This window comes from Oncorhynchus mykiss, chromosome 30 (genome assembly GCF_057628025.1).
Source record: "Oncorhynchus mykiss isolate SJ-2025 chromosome 30, ASM5762802v1, whole genome shotgun sequence".
NCBI lineage: Eukaryota > Metazoa > Chordata > Actinopteri > Salmoniformes > Salmonidae > Oncorhynchus > Oncorhynchus mykiss.
The window spans coordinates 25,499,611-25,519,804 of NC_143051.1; the positions used below are offsets into that span (position 1 = coordinate 25,499,611).

General features: G+C 42.3%; 1 protein-coding gene across 14 annotated transcripts in view; it reads left to right on the forward strand.

The window, feature by feature from the left end:
- LOC110489412 (receptor-type tyrosine-protein phosphatase U) overlaps positions 1-20,194 on the forward strand; it is a 276,455-nt gene that overhangs the window by 169,498 nt on the left and 86,763 nt on the right. For all 14 annotated transcript variants that reach the window (XM_036970735.2, XM_036970740.2, XM_036970741.2 and 11 more), the window contains exons 5-8: positions 1,854-1,969; positions 11,764-11,935; positions 14,742-14,920; positions 15,167-15,281. In XM_036970735.2, coding sequence (XP_036826630.1) covers positions 1,854-1,969; positions 11,764-11,935; positions 14,742-14,920; positions 15,167-15,281 — 582 coding nt within the window. The remainder of the gene's footprint in view (positions 1-1,853; positions 1,970-11,763; positions 11,936-14,741; positions 14,921-15,166; positions 15,282-20,194) is intronic.

Below are 20,194 nucleotides of genomic sequence, written 5' to 3' on the forward strand. Positions count from 1 at the left end.
TTCTGCATAAATTGGTCATCAAATTTGATCTGATCTTCATCTAAGTCACAACAATAGACAAACATAGTGTGCTTAATCTAATAACACACACATTATTGTATTTGTCTTGTCTATATTGAATATAGATTTAAAAGTATGTGAATTTAAAGTATGTGAACCCCTAGGCTAATGACTTTTCCAAAAGCTAATAGGAGTCAGGAGTCAGCTAACCTGGAGTCCAATCAATGAGACAAGATTGGAGATGTTGGTTAGAGCTGCCTTGCCCTGTAAAAAACACTCAGAAATGTTGAGTTTGCTATTCACAAGGAGCATTGCCTGATGTGAACCATGTCTCGAACAAAAGAGATCTCAGAATACTAGCGCTACTGGCAAAATATTCTGTGGACAGATGAATCTACAGTTGAGTTGTTTGGTAGGAACACACAACACAATGTGTGGAGAAAAAAAGGCACAGCACACCAACATCAAAACCTCATCCCAACTGTGAGGGACCATCATGGTTTGGGGCTGCTTTGCTGCCTCAGGGCCTGGACAGCTTTCTATCATCGACGGAAAAATGAATGCCCATGTTTATCAAGACATTTTGTAGGAGAATGTTAGGCTATCTGTCCGCCAATTGAAGCTCAACAGAAGTTGGGTGATGCAACAGGACAATGACCCAAAACACAGAAGTTAATTAAGAATGGCTTCAACAGAAGAAAATACGCCTTCTGGAGTGGCCCAGTCAGAGTCCTGACCTCTACCCGATTGAGATGCTGTGGCATGACCTCGAGAGCAGTTCACACCAGGCATCCCAAGAATATTTCTGAACTGAAATAGTTTTGTAAAGAGGGATGGTCCAAATTTCCTCCTGACCATTGTGCAGGTCTGGTTCGCAACTACAGAAAAGGTTTGGTTGAGGTTATTGCTGCCAAAGGAGGGTCAAGCAGTTATTAAATCCAAGGGTTCGCATACTTTTCCCACCTGCACAGTGAATGTTTAATGAATGTCTGTCAATAAAGACATGAAAACGTAGACTTGTTTGTGTGTTATTAGTTTAATCAGACTGTGTTTGTATATTGTTGTGACCTAGATGAAAGTCAGATCAAATTGTATGACCAATTTATGCAGAAATTCAGGTATTTTCAAAGGGTTCACATACTTTTTCTTACCACTGTAAATCCATCAAGTCAAATCCCTGTGATTTCAGATACTGTCAAGTTTTTTACTTGACTAGTGTGTTCTAACCAGCTTCTTCTATTTCTATGCAACACAAAGCACACAATACAAGGTGTTATTACAGCTAGCTAGCTCTTTGGTACAGTGAGGCAGTAGAAGAGCTAGGCTATTGAGACAACAGGAATACCACAACAGTCTCTACATTGAGTTTTTCTTGGAATTTATTTTGTATGATGTTTTTCAGTGTACATTTTCCTTCAGTCTTTACGAGGGGAGAAATGTTGCCTAAGAGTGCAACTGAACTCTTAGGAGGGATAGAACACAGAATAACGCTAAATGTTCATCTGTCGAAATAAAAAAAATGATAGCTGTTCTTATAAGTGTACTGTACGTGTACTTCCATAAGAGCAATGCCTACAGTTGTACTGCGAGCACTGATGTCTGTGCACAGAGAGGGAAATTCTTCTGACATACTGCAGAACTCTGAGAGGGGAAACTAAGTTTGCTCGAGCAGCCAGTGTCTTTGTGAAGTCAGAGCCCACAGGCAAGGCTTGGAGAGCTGTGCTGCACTGATGCCCTCGTCCTCTGTGTGTGTTGACTGTGTTCCTAATGTGTGTATTAATATGATAGTAATGAACTGTCAGTGCATCAGTATCACAGAGGATCTCTCTCACTCTCTTTATTTCTCTATACAGACAAGGTTCCCCACTTCTCTCGGCTGGGGGATGTGGAGGTCAATGCAGGGCAGAATGCCACCTTCCAGTGTGTCGCCACGGGCAAAACTACAGAGACAGAACCCTTCCTACTGGAGGTAATGTATGTGTCTGCGTATGTGCGCAAATGCTTGCGGGCGTGGCCACCGGAAAGACCACATAAACAGAGGCATTCCTGCTGGAGAAGAGAGTACAGACTGATTGCCCTGGTCTAATGCTATTCTTCTGGCTTTGTTGACGAAGCAGAGCTGGGGAGCTTTGTGCATCGTGGGAATAGTTTTTTGGCAGTACACATGCTGCTGTTCTACTGCGCGTATAATGATGTCAGAGGGAAAAAAACAGTGTTCGTTGTTTGAAATGACTTCTTTGTTGTTGTAATATCACAAACGGACGTGGCTGTTTTCACCATTAAGGATTCCAACTTAATAAGAGCTCTGTTCTTTCTACGAGGTCTGATATATACGAGTACTTCAGTGGATTAAAGATAGACCCAGCATAATGACGTCGTCAAACACAGAGGGCCGAGTCCCTGCATATAGACTAGCTGTAACTAATTAATGGCATCAGCTGTTTGTGTGGCTTTTTGATTTGCTAGCTGATAGTTAGTCATATCCCTCCATAAAGTAATCACTCAAAAATGTCTGCTGCATGAATTCAAGCTAATATTAGTTTTCTGAAAAACTCCACTTTCTCTCTGTATCCTTGAAGCTTGTACTTGTACTAAGTGCTATTGAAATGTTAGACGAGGAAAAGAAGGACACAAGAAGACGCTATGCTAATTAGATCTCTGTGTTCATAGTGTTCCGTCCCCTGTGATTTCCTCCTTTTTCTTTCCATCTCCCCTCCTCCTCTTCCTTTCTTCTGTATTGAAGTATTTTGTATCCAAAACCTAACATTTTTTTTTTATCCTCGTTGTAGTTTTCTGACACAGATACAGAGAGACACAAACACAGTCTCGCACTCAACAAGGCCCACACGCAGAACGGTTGTTTCGTTGAGGCAATATATAAAGTGTTCTGTGCATTTGAATGACAGCATAGATAGACCGATTTCCCTTTTGCATATAAAAATAGAATCACCACTGCCGCACATGTTGCCACTGTTTTGATGACCAAAAGTTATATTTTGAGAACGAAGAGCGCACAGCCAGCTCCCGAGTGCATCGGTGACACAAGCACAGGGAAAACGCAACAATCACACAAGCGACAAGTGAGACAAATGATCTAACTGGGGATAGCTAGCTAGCATAATGTCACAAGCATGATGAGCTCGCCAGTAACCTTAGTAAGACTTGATTGGCAGGCAAGCTAGCAAGCTAGCTACTGGTATGCTAGTTTGCCGGTAGCTTGTGTCCAATAGCTAGCATCTAATGGCATTGTTCAAAATGGGGCACAGAGCCATGTTTTTTAGTTGTTGGAAATACCGGATCTGCAACAAATGTTTTAACTGGTGTGTTCCTCTGTCCTTTGACTGTTGATGGGTGTGACTGTCTGGTTGAGGTCTCAGGCAACCAATGTCATTATTATTCATTGTAATTTACTCTTTAGCGCCATCTGTTCAGTACCTGATAGAGCAGACCCAGAATACCTGTGCATTCATTTCAACGCCCCAGGACAGTCCATTTACTTTGTGCTGTGAAAATCATGTGATGAAATACTGCAAATATCAGTGCTGTAGTGCTGTAGTCGCCCCAAATAGCAAGCAATGTAATAGATGGCAATGGAATCCAAGCCTGGGCAGCCAGCCGAATGCCTGGAGCTGCTGATGGCAGAGCAGTAGTTAACTGCAGCTTGTTTTGAACAATGTCATTTTGAAACAGTAAAAGTTAGACAACCACACTTGTATGGACATTTTAAATTATACTATCTATATATACTACCGTTCAAAAGTTTGGGGTCACTTAGAAATGTCTTTGTTTTTGAAAGAAAAGCACATATTTTGTTCTTTTAAAATAACATCAAATTGATCAGAAATACCGTGTAGACATTGTTAATGTAAGTGACTATTGTAGCTGGAAACGGCTTGTGTTAGCTAATCCAAGTTTATCATTTTAAAAGGCCAATTGATCATTAGAAAACCATTTTGTAATTATGTTAGCACAGGTGAAAACTATTGTGCTGATTAAAGAATCAATAAAACTAGCCTTTTTTAGACTAGTTGAGTATCTGGAGCATCAGCATTTGTTGGTTCGATTACAGGCTCAAAATGGCCAGAAACAAAGACCTTTCTTCTGAAACTTGTTAGTCTATTCTTGAGAAATTAAGGCTATTCCATGTGAGACATTTCCAAGAAACTGAAGATCTCATGCAACACTGTGTACTACTCCCTTCACAGAACAGGGCAAACTGGCCCTAACCAGAATAGAAAGAGGAGTGGGAGGCTCCGGTGCCCAACTGAGCAAGAGGACAAGTACATTAGAGTGTCTAGTTTGAGAAACAGACGCCTCATAATTCCACAACTGACAGCTTCATTAAATAGTACCAGCGAAACACCAGTCTCAACATCAACAGTGAAGACGTGACTCTGGGATGCTGGCCGTCTAGGCAGAGTTGCAAAGAAAAAACATATCTCAGACTGGCCAATAAAAATAAAAGATTAAGATTGGCAAAAGAACACAGACACTAGACTCTGCCTAGAAGGCCAGCATCCCGGAGTCGCCTCTTCACTGTTGATGTTGAGACTGGGGTTTTGCAAGTACTAATTAATACATTTTCCCTTGATGTCACGCAAAGATGCACTGAGTTTGAAGGTAGGCCTTGAAATACATCCACAGGTACACCTCCAATTGACTCAAATTAGGTCAATTAGCCTAACAGAAGCTTCTAAAACCATGACATAATTTTGTGGAATTTTCCAAGCTGTTTAAAGGCACAGTCAACTTACTGTACTTCTGACCCACTGGAATTGTGATACAGTGAATTAAGTGAAATAATCTGTCTGTAAACAATTGTTGTAAAAATGACGTGTCATGCACAAAGTAGATGTCCTGGCCGACTTCCCAAAACTATAGTTTGTTAACAAGACATTTGTGGAGTGGTTGAAAAACGAGTTTTAATGACTCCAACCTAAGTGTACGTAAACGTCCGACTTCAACTGTACACACCAAAAACATTATGAACACCTAGGACTGTATTACTGCCACACCGGCGGTCACGAGTCATGACCGCAGTCAAATTCCACTTTACCGCTTAGTCACGGTAATTAAGCTTCTCCAAAACTGCAGTCTGATGCTACTGATGGTCATTTGTAGTCTACCAAACTTGCTAACTGACTGGTACTCAGCATTATATTGTCCCTTCAATCACTCTGACATCAATTCAAATGTGTTAAAAAATCAAGTCAAACACTTCATGAGAGCCCATGAGCTTGTGATGTGCAGCATATCCCGAGGCTGCATTTATTGTAGCTGGGCCAGTCCTCTATTTATTGTAGAAGACTGGCCACCCCTCATAGCCTGGTTCCTCTCTAGGTTTCTTCCTAGGTTTTGGCCTTTCTAAGGAGTTTTTCCTAGCCAACGTGCTTCAACACCTGCATTGCTTGCTGTTTGTGGTTTTAGCCTGGGTTTCTGTACAGCACTTTGAGATATCAGCTGATGTACGAAGGGCTAAATAAATACATTTGATTTGATTTGATATAACAAAGCAAATCTGAGGAAAACGCTGCCAAAGTTTTATCAATACATTGCCTGTAGTAGTTGTACTTCAAAATCTCTTGACCATTGTTACTCTCCCTTCCGGACGGGCTACAAGGCCCTCCCCTGCCCTCCTTTCGGCAAATCCGGTCACGCTCCGCCATTCCTATAGGCAGAAACTCAAACAGAAAGTGCCCGTGCTAAGGTCTATTCAACCCTGGTCTGACCAATCGGAGTCCATGTGCCTCAAGATTGTTTTGATCACGTGGACTGGGATTGTTCTGGGTTGTCTCTGAGAATAACATTTGACGTATACACTGACACGGTGACTGAGTTCATCAGGAAGTGTATAGGCGATGTTGTTCCCACTGTGACTATTAAAACCTACCCAAATCAAAAACCGTTGATAGATGGCAGCATTCGTGCAAAACTGAAAGTGCGAACCACCGTATTTAACCACAGGAAGGTGACTGGGAATATGATCGAGTACACCTTCTTTGCCCGCTTTGAAAATACCACAGTGCCGCCGACACAGGTCGCTCCCGAGGACTGTGAGCTCTCGTTCAAAGCATTTCATGGCTACAGACGTGAGTGCTAGGGGTCGGTACTCATTTAGGCAGGTTACCTTTGTGTTCCTGGGCACAGGGACTATGGTGGTCTGCTTGAAACATGTTGGTATTACAGACTTAGACAGGGAGAGATTGAAAATGTAAGTGAAGACACTTGCCAGTTGGTCAGTGCATGCTCGGAGTACACGTCCTGGTAATTCGTCTAGCCCTGCTGCCTAGTGAATGTTGACCTGTTTAAAGGTCTTACTCACATCGGCTGCAGAGAGCTTTATCACAGAGTCATCCAGAACAGCTGATGCTCTCATGCATGTTTCAGTGTTACTTGCCTCGATGCGAGCATAGACGTTATTTAGCTCTTCTGGTAGGCTCGTGTCACTGGGCAGCTCTCGGCTGTGCTTCCCTTTGTAGTCATTAATTGTTTGCAAGCCCTGCCACATCCGACTAGCGTCGGAGCCGGTGTGGGACGATTCCATCTTAGTCCTGTATTGATGCTTTGCCTGTTTGATGGTTCGTCAGAGGGCATAGCAGGATTTCTTATAAGCTTCCGGGTTAGAGTCCCTCTCCTTGAAAGCGGCAGCTCTACCCTTTAGCTCAGTGCGAATGTTGCCTGTAATCCATGGCTTCTGGTTGGGGTATGTATGTACAGTCACTGTGGGGATGACTTCCTCGATGCACTTATTGATGAAGCCAGTGACTGATGTGGTGTACTCCTCAATGCCATCGGAAGAATCTCGGAACATATTCCAGTCAGTGCTAGCAAAACAGTCCTGTAGTTTAACATTTGCTTCATCTGACCACTTTTTGTATAGACCGAGTCACTGGTGCTTCCTGCTTTAATTGATGCTTCTAAGCAGGAATCAGGAGTGATTCGTTTTGTGTTGTTAGATTTTACTGCACTGTTGGAACTAGGAAATAGCATACACCTGCAGTAACATCTGCTAGTATGTGTATATAACATTTGATTAATAGCCCAACAAATAATATAAATTAAGCATATAGGAGTACCTATTTCTTTGTTAACCTCTCAACACAGAATAGACGTATGTCCTCACTCCATCGGAAATCATTTGGAGGAAATATCCTTTCTACTTTATTCAGCTGTGTTCAATTGTATTCTTATAAAATAATATCACAGAATTCTAATAAAATCTTGTGTGCTAGATGAACTTGTGTAGCCCACAGCCAAATGGCATAGCAGGTCAGGACCTAACATAAGGACAACTCAGATGATGCTCTTCTGTTCTTCTGAAATTGACTACATTTTCTTCATATCATGTCTCTTTAGACCTGTGTTAAAATAAATAATTGATTTATTATGATGGTGTGGGCTATATTAAATGGATTTATTAGACATTTTAAATTGTAGATGTTCCAAAAGGCTGTGTCAGTGGCTTGTAGGAAGCCAGGAGATGGTAAACGTGTTTATGTTAATTAATTGACTCTACAAGGTGTCAAAAGCGTTTAACAGTGATGCTGGCCCATGTTGACTCCAATGCTTCCCACAGTTGTCAAGTTGGCTCGATGCCCTTTGGTTGGTGGATCTTTCTTGATACACATGGGAAACTGTTGAGCGTGAAAAACCCAGCCGAGTTGCAGTTCTTGACACATACTGGTGCGCCTGGCATCTACTACCATACCCCGTTCAGAGGCACTTACATTTTTTGTCTTCCCCATTCTCCCTCTGAATAGCACACATACACAATCCATGTCTCAATTGTCTCAAGGCTTGAAAATCCTCTCTTCATCAACACTGATTGAAGTGGATTTAACAAGTGACATCAATAGGAGATCATAGCTTTCACTTGCATTCACTTGGTCAGTCTATGTCATGGAAAGAGCAGGTGTCCTTAATGATTTTTTATACTCAACTGTATATACAGTATATTCGGAAAGTATTCAGATTCTTTGACTTTTTCAAATCATTTAAAATCTAATTGTATTGGTCACATACACATGGTTAGCAGATGCGAGTGTAGCGAAATGCTTGTGCTTCTAATTCTGACCATGCAGTAATATCTAACAAGTAATCTAACAATTTCACAACAACTACCTAATACACACAAGTTTAAAGGAATTAATAAGAATATGTACATATAAATATATGGATGAGCGATGGCCGAACGGCATAGGCAGGATGCAGTAGATGGTATAGAGTACAGTATATACATATGAGATGAGTAATGTAGGGTATGTAAACATTATATAAAGTGGCATTGCTTAAAGTGACTAGTGATACATTTATTTATTTATTATTTTTTTTATTATTAAAGTGGCTAGAGATTTGAGTCAGTATGTTGGCAGCAGCCACTCAATGTTAGTGGTGGCTGTTTAACAGTCGGATGGCCTTGAGATAGAAGCTGTTTCAGTCTCTCGGTCCCGGCTTTGATGCACCTGTACTGACCTGGCCTTCTGGATGATAGCGGGGTGAACAGGCAGTGGCTCGGGTGGTTGCTGTCCTTGATGATCTTTTTGGCCTTCCCGTGACATCGGGTGGTGTAGGTGTCCTGGAGGGCAGGTAGTTTGCCCCCGGTGATGCGTTGTGCAGACCTCACTACCCTCTGGAGAGCCTTGCGGTTGTGGGCAGAGCAGTTGCCATACCAGGCGGTGATACAGCCCGACAGGATGCTCTCGATTGTGCATCTGTAAAAGTTTGTCACCTCCTCCCTGTAGGCCGTCTTGTCGTTGTTGGTAATCAAGCCTACCTCTGTAATGTCGTCTGCATACTTGATGATTGAGTTGGAGGCATGCATGGCCACGAAGTCATGGGTGAACAGGGAGTACAGGAGAGGGCTGAGAATGCACCCTTGTGAGGCCCCAGTGTTGAGGATCAGCGGGCTGGAGATGTTGTTTCCTACCCTCACCCCCTGGGGGTGGCCCATCAGAAATTCCAGGACCCAGTTGCACAGGGCGGGGTCGAGACCCAGGGTCTCTACACACAATACCCCACAATGACAAACCAAAAATGGGTTTTTAGAACTTTTTGCATATGTATTTAAAAAGTAAATAAAATATCACATTTACATAACTATTCAGACCCTTTACTCAGGACTTTGTTGAAGCACATTTGGCAGCAATAACAGCCTTGAGGCTTCTTGGGTAAGACACTACAAACTTGGCACACCTGTATTTGGTGAATTTCTCCCATTCTTCTCTGCAGATCCTCTCAAGCTCTGTCAAGTTGGATGGGGAACGTTGCTGCACAGCTATATTCAGGTCTCTCCAGAGATGTTCGATAGGGTTGAAGTCTGGGCTCTGGCTGGGCCACTCAAGGACATTCAGAGACTTGTTTCGAAGCCACTCTTGCATTGTCTTTGCTGTGTGCTTAGGGTTGTTTCGCCCCAGTCTGAGCTTCTGTGCACTCTGGAGCAGGTTTTCATCTCTCTCTGCACTTTGCTCCATTTATATTTCCCTTGATCCTGACTAGCCTCCCAGTCCCTGCCGCTAAAAAACATCCCCACAGCATGATGCTGCCACCACCATGCTTCACCGTAGGGATGGTGCCAGGTTTCCGCCAGATGTGATGCATTCAGGCCAAAGAGTTCAAGCTTGGTTTCATCAGACCAGAGAATCTTGTTTCTCATGGTCTGATAGTTCTTTAGGTGCCCTTTGGCAAACTCCAAGCAGGCTGCCATGTGCCTTTTACTGAGGAGTGACTTCTGTCTGGCCACTCTACCATAAAGGCCTGATTGGTGGAGTGCTGCAGAGATGGTTGTCCTTCTGGATGGTTCTCCCATCTCCACAGAGGAACTCTGGATCTCTGTCAGAGTGACCATCAGGTTCTTGGTCACCTCCCTGACCAAGGCCCTTCTTCCCCGATTGCTCAGTTTGTCCGGGTGGCCAACTCTAGGAAAAGTCTTGGTGGTTACAAATTTCTTCCATTTAAGAATGACGGAGGCCACTGTGTATTGTAGGTATGTTCTTGCGGAGGCCATTGTCTTCTTGCTTACCTTCAATACTGCAGACAATTCAATACTTTCTGAATGCACTGTATATTACAAAAGAACGCCGTAATGGACAGGTCTACACTGGTTGAAATACATCTCTTTCACAAGGATGCATGGCAGTATTATGACTCATATCACCCATATTGGACTGAACACATGTTGTACACAATACACATACTGTATGTTGAACCATACATCGTCTCCCAGTTTACCCAGTTCAAACAAGATTCAAATCTTTGCTCTGACTCTAACCCACTGTACTCATGAAGGTTAGAATGGATTGGTTAACAGCAGGAACAGCAAGACGTTTCCTCAACCCATTGTTGTCTTCTGTTTCTCTATTTGCTGTGTAGGGTGCTGTTTGATCCTTAGCACCATGTGTTTCTCCATTTTTCTCTCAACTCTGGAATTGCGCGTGTGTGTGTGTGTGTGTGTGTGTGTGTGTGTGTGTGTTTCTCTCTGTTACTCTCCTCAACACTAATTGCTATTTTCTCTTTGATCTCCTCTGCTGGTGAGGTGGCTCTCTGGATCTACTGAGTTTTCGCTCTCTCTTAACTTCCCCCCGCTCATGTGTGTGTTTAAATAAACAAATTGTTGCATAAGAATTCTTATTCAATTAATATTTTTTTTGTCTTGCAGTCTTTTGTCTTTCTGTCAGAGAGTTGTACTTGTTCTATTTCTGATTCTGTTTAGATCTTTAGACGTTGACATTTGTTTGTGTTCAATTGGAGTCCTGAATGAATTAGTTACCACGGAAACTCATAATTATTGTATGATATGGGCCTTAAGGGAAGAGATGGGAAGACATACAGGTTTAATACTGTATGTTTCATTTGTGTAACAAGCTTTAGGATTGTCTGTTTGTTTTGACTGAATGAATGTACATTGAGATGTGATGGGACTGTGGTTTATAGCTGAACAAACACACACACACACCTGTGTCTGTTCATACAATAACCTACAGTAATGAAAATGTGGTCCAGCATGCTATGGGCTTATGGAAATGATTAACCCAATAATACACCCCCCCCCCCCACCCCCCCCAATACCAATTCACAACTCCAGCTGTCGAAGCCAATTACTGGTGAAAAGCAGGAGAGAACGGGGTGACGGGCTAGCTGATATAACATCCTGCTTACATTATTCTGAGAGCAGAGCAGCGTATAGCCTGCACCTGGTTAAACTTCACGCTTTGAGTGTGTGTGTGAATGACAGGCGACGAGTTCTGATTTCCTGTCCCCCTCGTTGATCCGAGCGCTCGTGTGCATCGAGCGATCACATGTTAGCACTAGTTGTCTGCGCGTGTGTTTGTGTGTGTAGATCTATGCGTGTGGCTGTTCTGTCTGCATCCCACCATGCCAAGATGGTCTCTGTGATATTTAGAATTGATTCATTGTCTCCACCGCCCACGATACCTCATCTCTCTCTCGTCTTTCCCTGTCTTTCCTTCCTTCCTTCCTTCCTTCCTTCCTTCCTTCCTTCCTTCCTTCCTTCCTTCCTTCCTTCCTTCCTTCCTTCCTTCCTTCCTTCCTACTCACAATCCCATTATTTAGGGCTATATCTCATGGCCTCAGAGTATAATAAACATCACAATCTATGTAGGTCAGTTTGGCTAACCTAACTCTCTCTCTCTCTGTGACTGTGTGTTTTTGGTGGAAGTGACAAAGGTGGTGGCTACACAGGTAAACATGATCACCTGTGTATGGCTCAGTTAGCGTGACTTTCTCTCGCTCCCTCTCTCTCTGCAGCGTCGTAACGGTGTGGTTGTGGCTGCGTCCTCCATCCAGCGTCTGAGCCACAAGCGTCTGATGGCCACCTTCCAGGTGGCAGCTGAGAGAGGGGAGCAGGACCTGTATCGCTGCGTCACAGAGTCCACCCGCGGAGCTGCTGTGTCTAACTTTGCCGAGCTCATCGTCAGAGGTATAGTACAGCCAGTCCGTATAGTCAGGTTTTGATTGAAAGGAGTCCTGTACCACTGCAACACACGCCACCTCCCCTATGACACCTCCAACCCACCATGACACCTAGCTACAATTCTGGGATCTCTTAACACCCTCCTCCATACAGTATGTTCTACCTCCTTCCCCACCCAACCACTTCCAACCGCTTCTCCAAATGTGAGACATGCACACAAGCACTCACTCACTGGCACCCTTAGTCAATCACACACACACACGCACAAACACACATGTTAAAATGCACACACACACATGAATTCAGCAAAAAATAAATTATTTATTATTATTTATTATTATTATTTTCAGAAAACTTAACATGTGTAAATATCTGTATGAACATAAGATTCAACAACTGAGACATACAACTGAACAAGTTCCACAGACATGTGACTAACAGAAATAGAATAATGTGTCCCTGAACAAAGGGGGGGTCAAAATCAAAAGTAACAGTCAGTATCTGGTGTGGCCACCAGCTGCATTAAGTCCTCCTCATGGACTGCACCAGATTTGCCAGTTCTTGCTGTGAGATGTTACCCCACTCTTTCACCAAGGCACCTGCAAGTTCCCAGACATTTCTGGGGGGAATGGCCCTAGTCCTCACCCTCCGATCCAAGAGGTCCCAGACGTGTGCAATGGGATTGAGATCCGGGCTCTTCGCTGGCCATGGCAGAACACTGACATTCCTGTCTTGCAGGAAATCATCCACAGAACAAGCAGTATGGCTGGTGGCATTGTCATGCTGGAGGGTCATGTCAGGATGAGCCTGCAGGAAGGGTACCACATGAGGGAGGAGGATGTCTTCCCTGTAACACACAGCATTGAGATTGCCTGCAATGACAACAAGCTCAGTCCAATGATGCTGTGACACATCGCCCCAGACCATGACGGACCCTCCACCTCCAAATCGATCCCGCTCCAGAGTACAGGCCTCGGTGTAACACTCATTTCTTCGACAATAAACGAGTATCCGACCATCACCCCTGGTGATACAAAACCGCGACTCGACAGACAAGAGCACTTTTTTGCCAGTCCTGTCTGGTCCAGCGACGGAGGGTTTTGTGCCCATATGCGACGTTGTTGCCAGTGATATCTGGTGAGGACCTGCCTTACAACAGGCCTACAAGCCCTCAGTCCAGCCTCCCAGCCTATTGCAGACAGTCTGAGCACTGATCGAGGGATTGTGCGTTCCTGGTGTAACTCGCGCAGTTGTTGTTGCCATCCTGTACCTGTCCCACAGGTGTGATGTTCGGAGGTACCGATCCTGTGCAGGTGTTGTTACACGTGGTCTGCCACTGCGAGGACGATCAACTGTCCATCCTATCTCCTTGTAGCGCTGTCTTAGGCGTCTCACAGTACGGGCATTGCAATTTATTGCCCTGGACACATCTGCAGTCCTCATGCCTCCTTGCAGCATGCCTAAGGCACGTTCATGCAGATGAGCAGGGACCCTGGTTATCTTTCTTTTGGTGTTTTTCAGAGACAGTAGAAAGGCCTTTTTTAGTGTCCTAAGTTTTCATAACTGTGACCTTAATTGCGTACCGTCTGTAAGCTGTTAGTGTCTTAACAACTGTTCCACAGGTGCATGTTCATTAATTGTTTATGGTTCATTGAACAAGCATGGGAAACAGTGTTTAAACCCTTAACAATTAAGATCTGTGAAATTATTTGGATTTTTTGCGAATTATCTTTGAGAGACAGGGTCCTGAAAAAGGGACGTTTCTTTTTTTGCCGAGTTTACATAGGAAATATGTTCTGAACTAACAAAACGTCTCTCATATCTCTCGTGTATATTGTGGAAACACGTGGAAACAATGTATTCTTACATCATGTCATTTACTCTGTGTCATTGTGTAAACATTGTTTTTCCCTCTACATGTTGCTGTAATGAGGTGTCCTCGCTTGATGAGGGTCGTGTGTGCGTGTGTGTGTGTGCGTGCGTGTGTGCGTGTGCGTGTGCGTGTGTGCGTGTGTGCGTGTGTGTGTGTGTGCGTGTGCGTGTGTGTGTCTCTTTGTCTAACGCTGAAAGGACAGGCAGCTTTACTCACACAATCACTCATGCAAATAATTCACATTCATTATGGTGAAAATTAAACATTCCCTTCCCTTCAAGTGCCTCTCGGAAATCCTAATCTGAAAGTGATTAAAAGATTGTGCGAGTCAACGCTCTAGCCGAGTAGAAATAACACTAGGGAAATTATAAAACAAGAAACGTACGAAACATGAAAAACCCTTGACTTCCCTTTTTTTCTGTGCGAGAGAAGATAGCTATTGCTTATTCTATGGAAATTCTGACGTCTTTTCGTTTTATTTATTTTTTTTGTTCTGTAAAAATTCATAAAATGATGATGGACTGTACGTGTCTGTATTGTACTGTTTTAATTCGTCTTGCTGGTAAACAACTGTACAACTATGGATCATTGTATTTCATTTGTATCTCTGTTCATTTGACAGCAACTGATGGTGTTTTTATAATGAGCAGGGTTACATAGATTAGGGTTTCTATCATTATATGTCATTGCTGATAGAAACGAGGAGTTGACTAACTGTAGACACAGTAATACTAGGGCATTGTCTCAGTTATCTTGTTAACTGTATATTGTGTTAGATAAAAGGTTCTACTACTGTAAATGACAACATCACACTGTACCATGTGTAAAAAATAAATACAAAATGTAACCCTCCACTACACCCCTGCATGCACTCACTCAGTCACTCAAAACTCTTCTGTTTAACACTGTACCCGTCCCTCTCCCCCTTCACCCTGGCAGTGCCCCCCACCCCCATCGCTCCACCCCAGCTGCTCCGGGCTGGCCCCACCTACCTGATCATCCAACTCAACACAAACTCCATTGTGGGGGACGGCCCCGTGATCCGTCGCGAGATCGAGTACCGCGCCAGCCAATCACCATGGTCGGAGACACATGGCGTGGGCTCGCTCACTTATAAGGTGTGTGAGTGTGAGTGAGTGTAAGTGTAAGTGTAAGTGTAAGTGTAAGTGTGAGTGTGAGTGTGAGTGTGTGTGTGTGTGCGTGCGTGCAAGAATCATTAATTGTTAAGAATTATTACAAGTTCTTATTTATTTGTGATTAAATAACTTTGAATTACAAAAACATCAATGTTGATTTTATTTTAAATGCTATTCATGTCTTTGCTAAATGATAGAAAACATGTTTCTCCTCTACTCTATTGTAAGGTGTGGCATCTGGAGCCAGACACAGAGTACCGTATCAGTGTTTTACTGACCCGGCCAGGGGAGGGAGGCACAGGGGCGCCTGGACCCCCCCTGGTCAGCAGGACCAAGTGTGCAGGTGAGTTAAGGGGGCTGAACAGGTCTAAACCCAAACCTAGCTTCTATTCTATTCTGTTTTACTCTACTCCTTTCTATTCCATTCCTTCAGCATTATTCATCCCTTCAGGAACGGCATTGATAGATCACATACAATAACATCCTCCATAACACAAGGACAACAACATTCAAACACATACTCTAATTGCTAGCTGTCCACCGGTTGAGAGGATGTGTGTGTGGATGATAGTGCTCAGTGGCTGATATATATGTAGGTACCTCTTTAGAAGCCGGTGTGTATGCATGGACAGGTACACAAATAAGAATTTGTCCTTAACTGACTTGCCTAGTTAAATAAAGGTTAAATAAAAAAATACAAAAACATGTAATTATACAGTAGAATGAACAACCTACAGCCTACTCTCCGACACTTACATGTACTACACTCCCCCTCACACACACACACACACACACACACACACACACACACACACACACACACACACACACACACACACACACACACACACACACACACACTTATCTGCACTTACCCTCCCCAGAACTCAGTGCTCATCTTTATGAAACAGCTCTCTGTAGATGTGTCAAGTGGACCGACATGACGCCTTGTCATCTATCATAGTGTCTGATCCCTCCTGTCATGAGGCTCCAGTCGCCCACCTCCTGTCTGCTCCACATGCCCAGATGTGAGCCTCAATCTCTGGGAAGAGAGAGTAAAGACAGCCCCTGTGACACTACATGCTCTAAATCAGGGGTGTCAAACTCATTTTGCCCAGGGGCCACATTCGCTCTTCAACGAGGTCCGGAGGGCCGCACTGGATATTGGTTATATTTCCTTGCTGTCAAAATCTGACCAAAATAGTTCTCTATCGATTGTTTTGGGGATTTTCAATGTGATTATTAGCAAGCTGAACAGTCATGAATGTAATACATTTTAAAGTATATTTTAAAGCATATCGAGTTTGTTGTCTAGTATACAATACCAATCAAATATTTGGACACACCTACTCATTCAAGGGTTTTTCTTTATTTATACTATTTTCTACATTGAATGATGTGAAGACATCAAAACTATGAAATAACACATATGGAATCATGTAATAACCAAAAAAGTGCTAAACAAATCAAAAATATATTTTAGATTTTAGATTCTTCAAAGTAGCCACCCTATGCCTTGATGACAGCTTTGCACACTCTTGGCATTGTCTCAACCAGCTTCACGAGGTAGTCACCTGGAATACTTTTCCAACTGTCTTGAAGGAGTTCCCACATACTGTATGCTGAGCACTTGTTGGCTGCTTTTCCTTCACTCTGTGGTCCAACTGCACTTGAAGAAACATTCAAAGTTCTTGAAATTTCGCATTTACTGACTTTCATGTCTTAAAGTAATAACGGACTGTCGTTTCTCTTTGCTTATTTGAGCTGTTCTTGCCATAATATGGACTTGGTATTTTATCAAATAGGGCTATCTTCTGTGTACCAACCCATACCTTGTCACAACACAACTGATTGGCTGAAATATATTTATATTTTTTTTACCCACTTTATTTTGTTACTACATGATTCCATATGTGTTATTTCATAGTTTTGATGTCTTCACTATTATTCTACAATGTAGAATACCACATAGGTAATAATGTAGTAACCAAAAAAGTGTTAAACACATTAAAATGTATTTTATATTTAAAATTCTTCAAAATAGCCACCCTTTGCCTTGATGACAACTTTGCACACTCTTGGCTTCTCTCAACCAACTTCATAAGGTAGTCACTTGGAATGCATTTCGATTAACCTTTCTAGCACAGGGGTTCCGCTAGCGGAACACCTCGACAACATCCCGCTGAAAAGGCAGCGAATGAAATTCAAAAATGTTTTTTTTAAATATGTACAGTAACTTTCACACATTAACAAGTCCAATACAGCAAATGAAAGATAAACATCTTGTTAATCTACCCATCGTGTCCGATTTAAAAAATGCTTTACAGCTAAAGCACAACATATGATTATGTTAGGTCATAGCCAAGTCGAAAAAACACACACAGCCATTTTCCAGCCAAAGATAGTCACAAAAAGCAGAAATATAGATAAAATGAATCACTAACCTATGATGATCTTCATCAGATGACACTCATAGGACATCATGTTACACAATACATGTATGTTTTGTTCGATAATGTGCATATTTATATCCAAAAATCTCAGTTTACATTGGCGCCTTACACGCAGTAATGTTTTGATTCCAAAACATCCAGTGATTTTGCAGAAATGCTAATAATAAACATACTCGTGTTATTCACAGAATTAAAGATATACTTCTCCTTAATGCAACCGCTGTGTCAGATTTAAAAAAAACTTTACGGAAAAAGCATAATCTGAGAACGGCGCTCAGAACCCAAAACAGCTAGAGAATAGCCGCCATTTTGGAATCAACAAAGTTAGAAACAAAGTATTCACTAACCTTTGATGATCTTCATCAGAAGGCACTCCCAGGAATCCCAGTTCGACAATAAATGACTGATTTGTTCCATAAAGTTACATAATTTATGTCCAAATAGCCACTTGTTGTTAGCGTGTTCAGCCCAGTAATCCATCTTCATGAGGCGTGAGCATTTCATCCAGACAAAAACTCAAAAATGTCCATTACAATCCTTTAGAAACATGTCAAATTATGTATGGAATCAATCGATAGGATGTTTTTAACATAAAACATCAATAATATTCCAACCGGAGAATTCCTTTGTCTTTAGAAAGGCACTGGAACGAGAGGTAACTCTGTCGGGAGCGCGCGTCATGAGACCGAGGCCCTATGCCAGACCACTGACTCAAACAGGTCTCATGAGCCCCTCCTTTATAGTAGAATCCTCATTCAAGTTTCAAAAGACGGTTGACATCTAGTGGAAGCCCTAGGAAGTGCAACCTCATCCATATCTCAATGTGTACTCAGTTGGCCAAGCTTTGAAAAACTACAAACCTCAGATGTCCCACTTCCAGGATTTTTCTCAGGTTTTTGCCTGCCATATGTGTTCTGTTATACTCACAGACATCATTCAAACAGCTTTAGAAACTTAAGAGTATTTTCTATCCAATAATAATATGCATATATTAGCATCTGGAACTGAGTAGGAGGCAGTTCACTCTGGGCACGCACATTTCTTTTTAACTTCCTTAATCACCCTTTTTTTCAATTTTCGCCTAAAATGACATACTCAAATCAAACTGCCTGTAGCTCAGGCCCTGAAGCAAGGATATGCATATTCCTGGTACCATTTGAAAGGAAATACTTTGAAGTTTGTGGAAATGTAAGAGAATATAACACAATATATATGGTAAAAGACAATACAAAGAAAAAACTAACCATTATTTTATTTATTTTTTGTACCATCATCTTTGAAATGCAAGAGAAAGGCCATGATGTATTATTCCAGACTAGGTGCAATTTAGATTTTGGCCACTAGATAGCGCTATGATGAAACTGGCTCTCATAAGGACAGACACAGGAAAGGAAGACTCAGAGTCTGCTGCAGAGGATGTTCAATAGAGTTACCAGCCTCAGAAATTGCAGCCCAAATAAATGCTTCACAGAGTTCAAGTGACACACATCACCACATCAACTGTTCAGAGGAGACTACGTGAATCAGGCCTTCATGTTCAAATTCCTGCAAAGAAAATAAATCACTACTAATGGACAACAATAATAAGAAGAGACTTGGCTTGGGCCAAGAAACATGAGCAATGGACATTAGACTGGTGGAATTGTGTCCTTTGGTCTGATAAGTCCAAATTTACGATTTTTGGTTCCAATTTTTGGCTCCTTAAAGACAGTTGGAAAAGCATTCCTCGTGAAGCTCTTAACCAGAATGCCAAGAGTGTGCAAAGCTGTCATCAAGGCCAAGGGTGGCTACTTTGAAGAATCTCAAGTATAAAATATATTTGGATTTGTTTAACACTTTTTTTGGTACTACATGATTTCTTATGTGTTATTTCATAGTTTTGATGTCTTTACTATTATTTTACAATGTAGAAAAATTAAGAAAAACCCTTGAATGAGAATCCAAACTTTTGACTGGTATTGCAATCGGAAACTACTATTCAGACCCCTTGACTTTTTCCACATTTTGTTACATTACAGCCTTATTCTAAAATTATTAAATAATACATTTCCTCCTCAATCTACACACAATACCCCATAATGCCAAAGCGAAAACAGGTTTTTAGAAATGTTTGCAAATGAATAAAAAATCCAAAACAGAAAAACCTTATTTACACAAGTATTCAGAGTCCTTGCTATGAGGCTTGAAATTTAGCTCAGGTCCATCCTGTTTCCATTGATAATTTTTGAGATGTTTCTACAACTTGGAGGCCACCTGTAGTAAATTAAATTGATTGGATATGATTTGGAAAGGCACACACCTGTGTGCTCCCATAGTTGACAGTGTATGGGGTGGCAGGTAGCCTAGTGGTTAGAGTGTTGGACTAGTAACCGAAAGGTTGCAAGATCGAATCCCTGAGCTGACAAGGTAAAAATCTATCCTTCTGCCCCTGAACAAGGCAGTTAACACAATGTTCATAGGCTGTCATTATAAATAAAAAATTGTTTTTAACTGACTTGCTTAGTTAAATAAAGGTGTAAAGAAATTGCAAAAACCAAGGCATGAGGTTGAAGGAATTGTCTGTAGAGCTCTGAGGCTGGATTGTGTTGAGGCACCAAAACCCTTCTGCAGCATTGAAGGTCTCCAAGAACACAGTGGCCTCTATCATTCTTAAATGGAAGAAGTTTGGAACCACCAAGACTCGTTCTAGAGCTAAACTGAGCAATTGGGGTAGAAGGGCCTTGGTCAGTGGGGTGACCAAGACCCCGATGGTTACTGACAGAGCTCCAGAGTTCCTGGAAACTTCCAGGCCTTTATAGAGTGG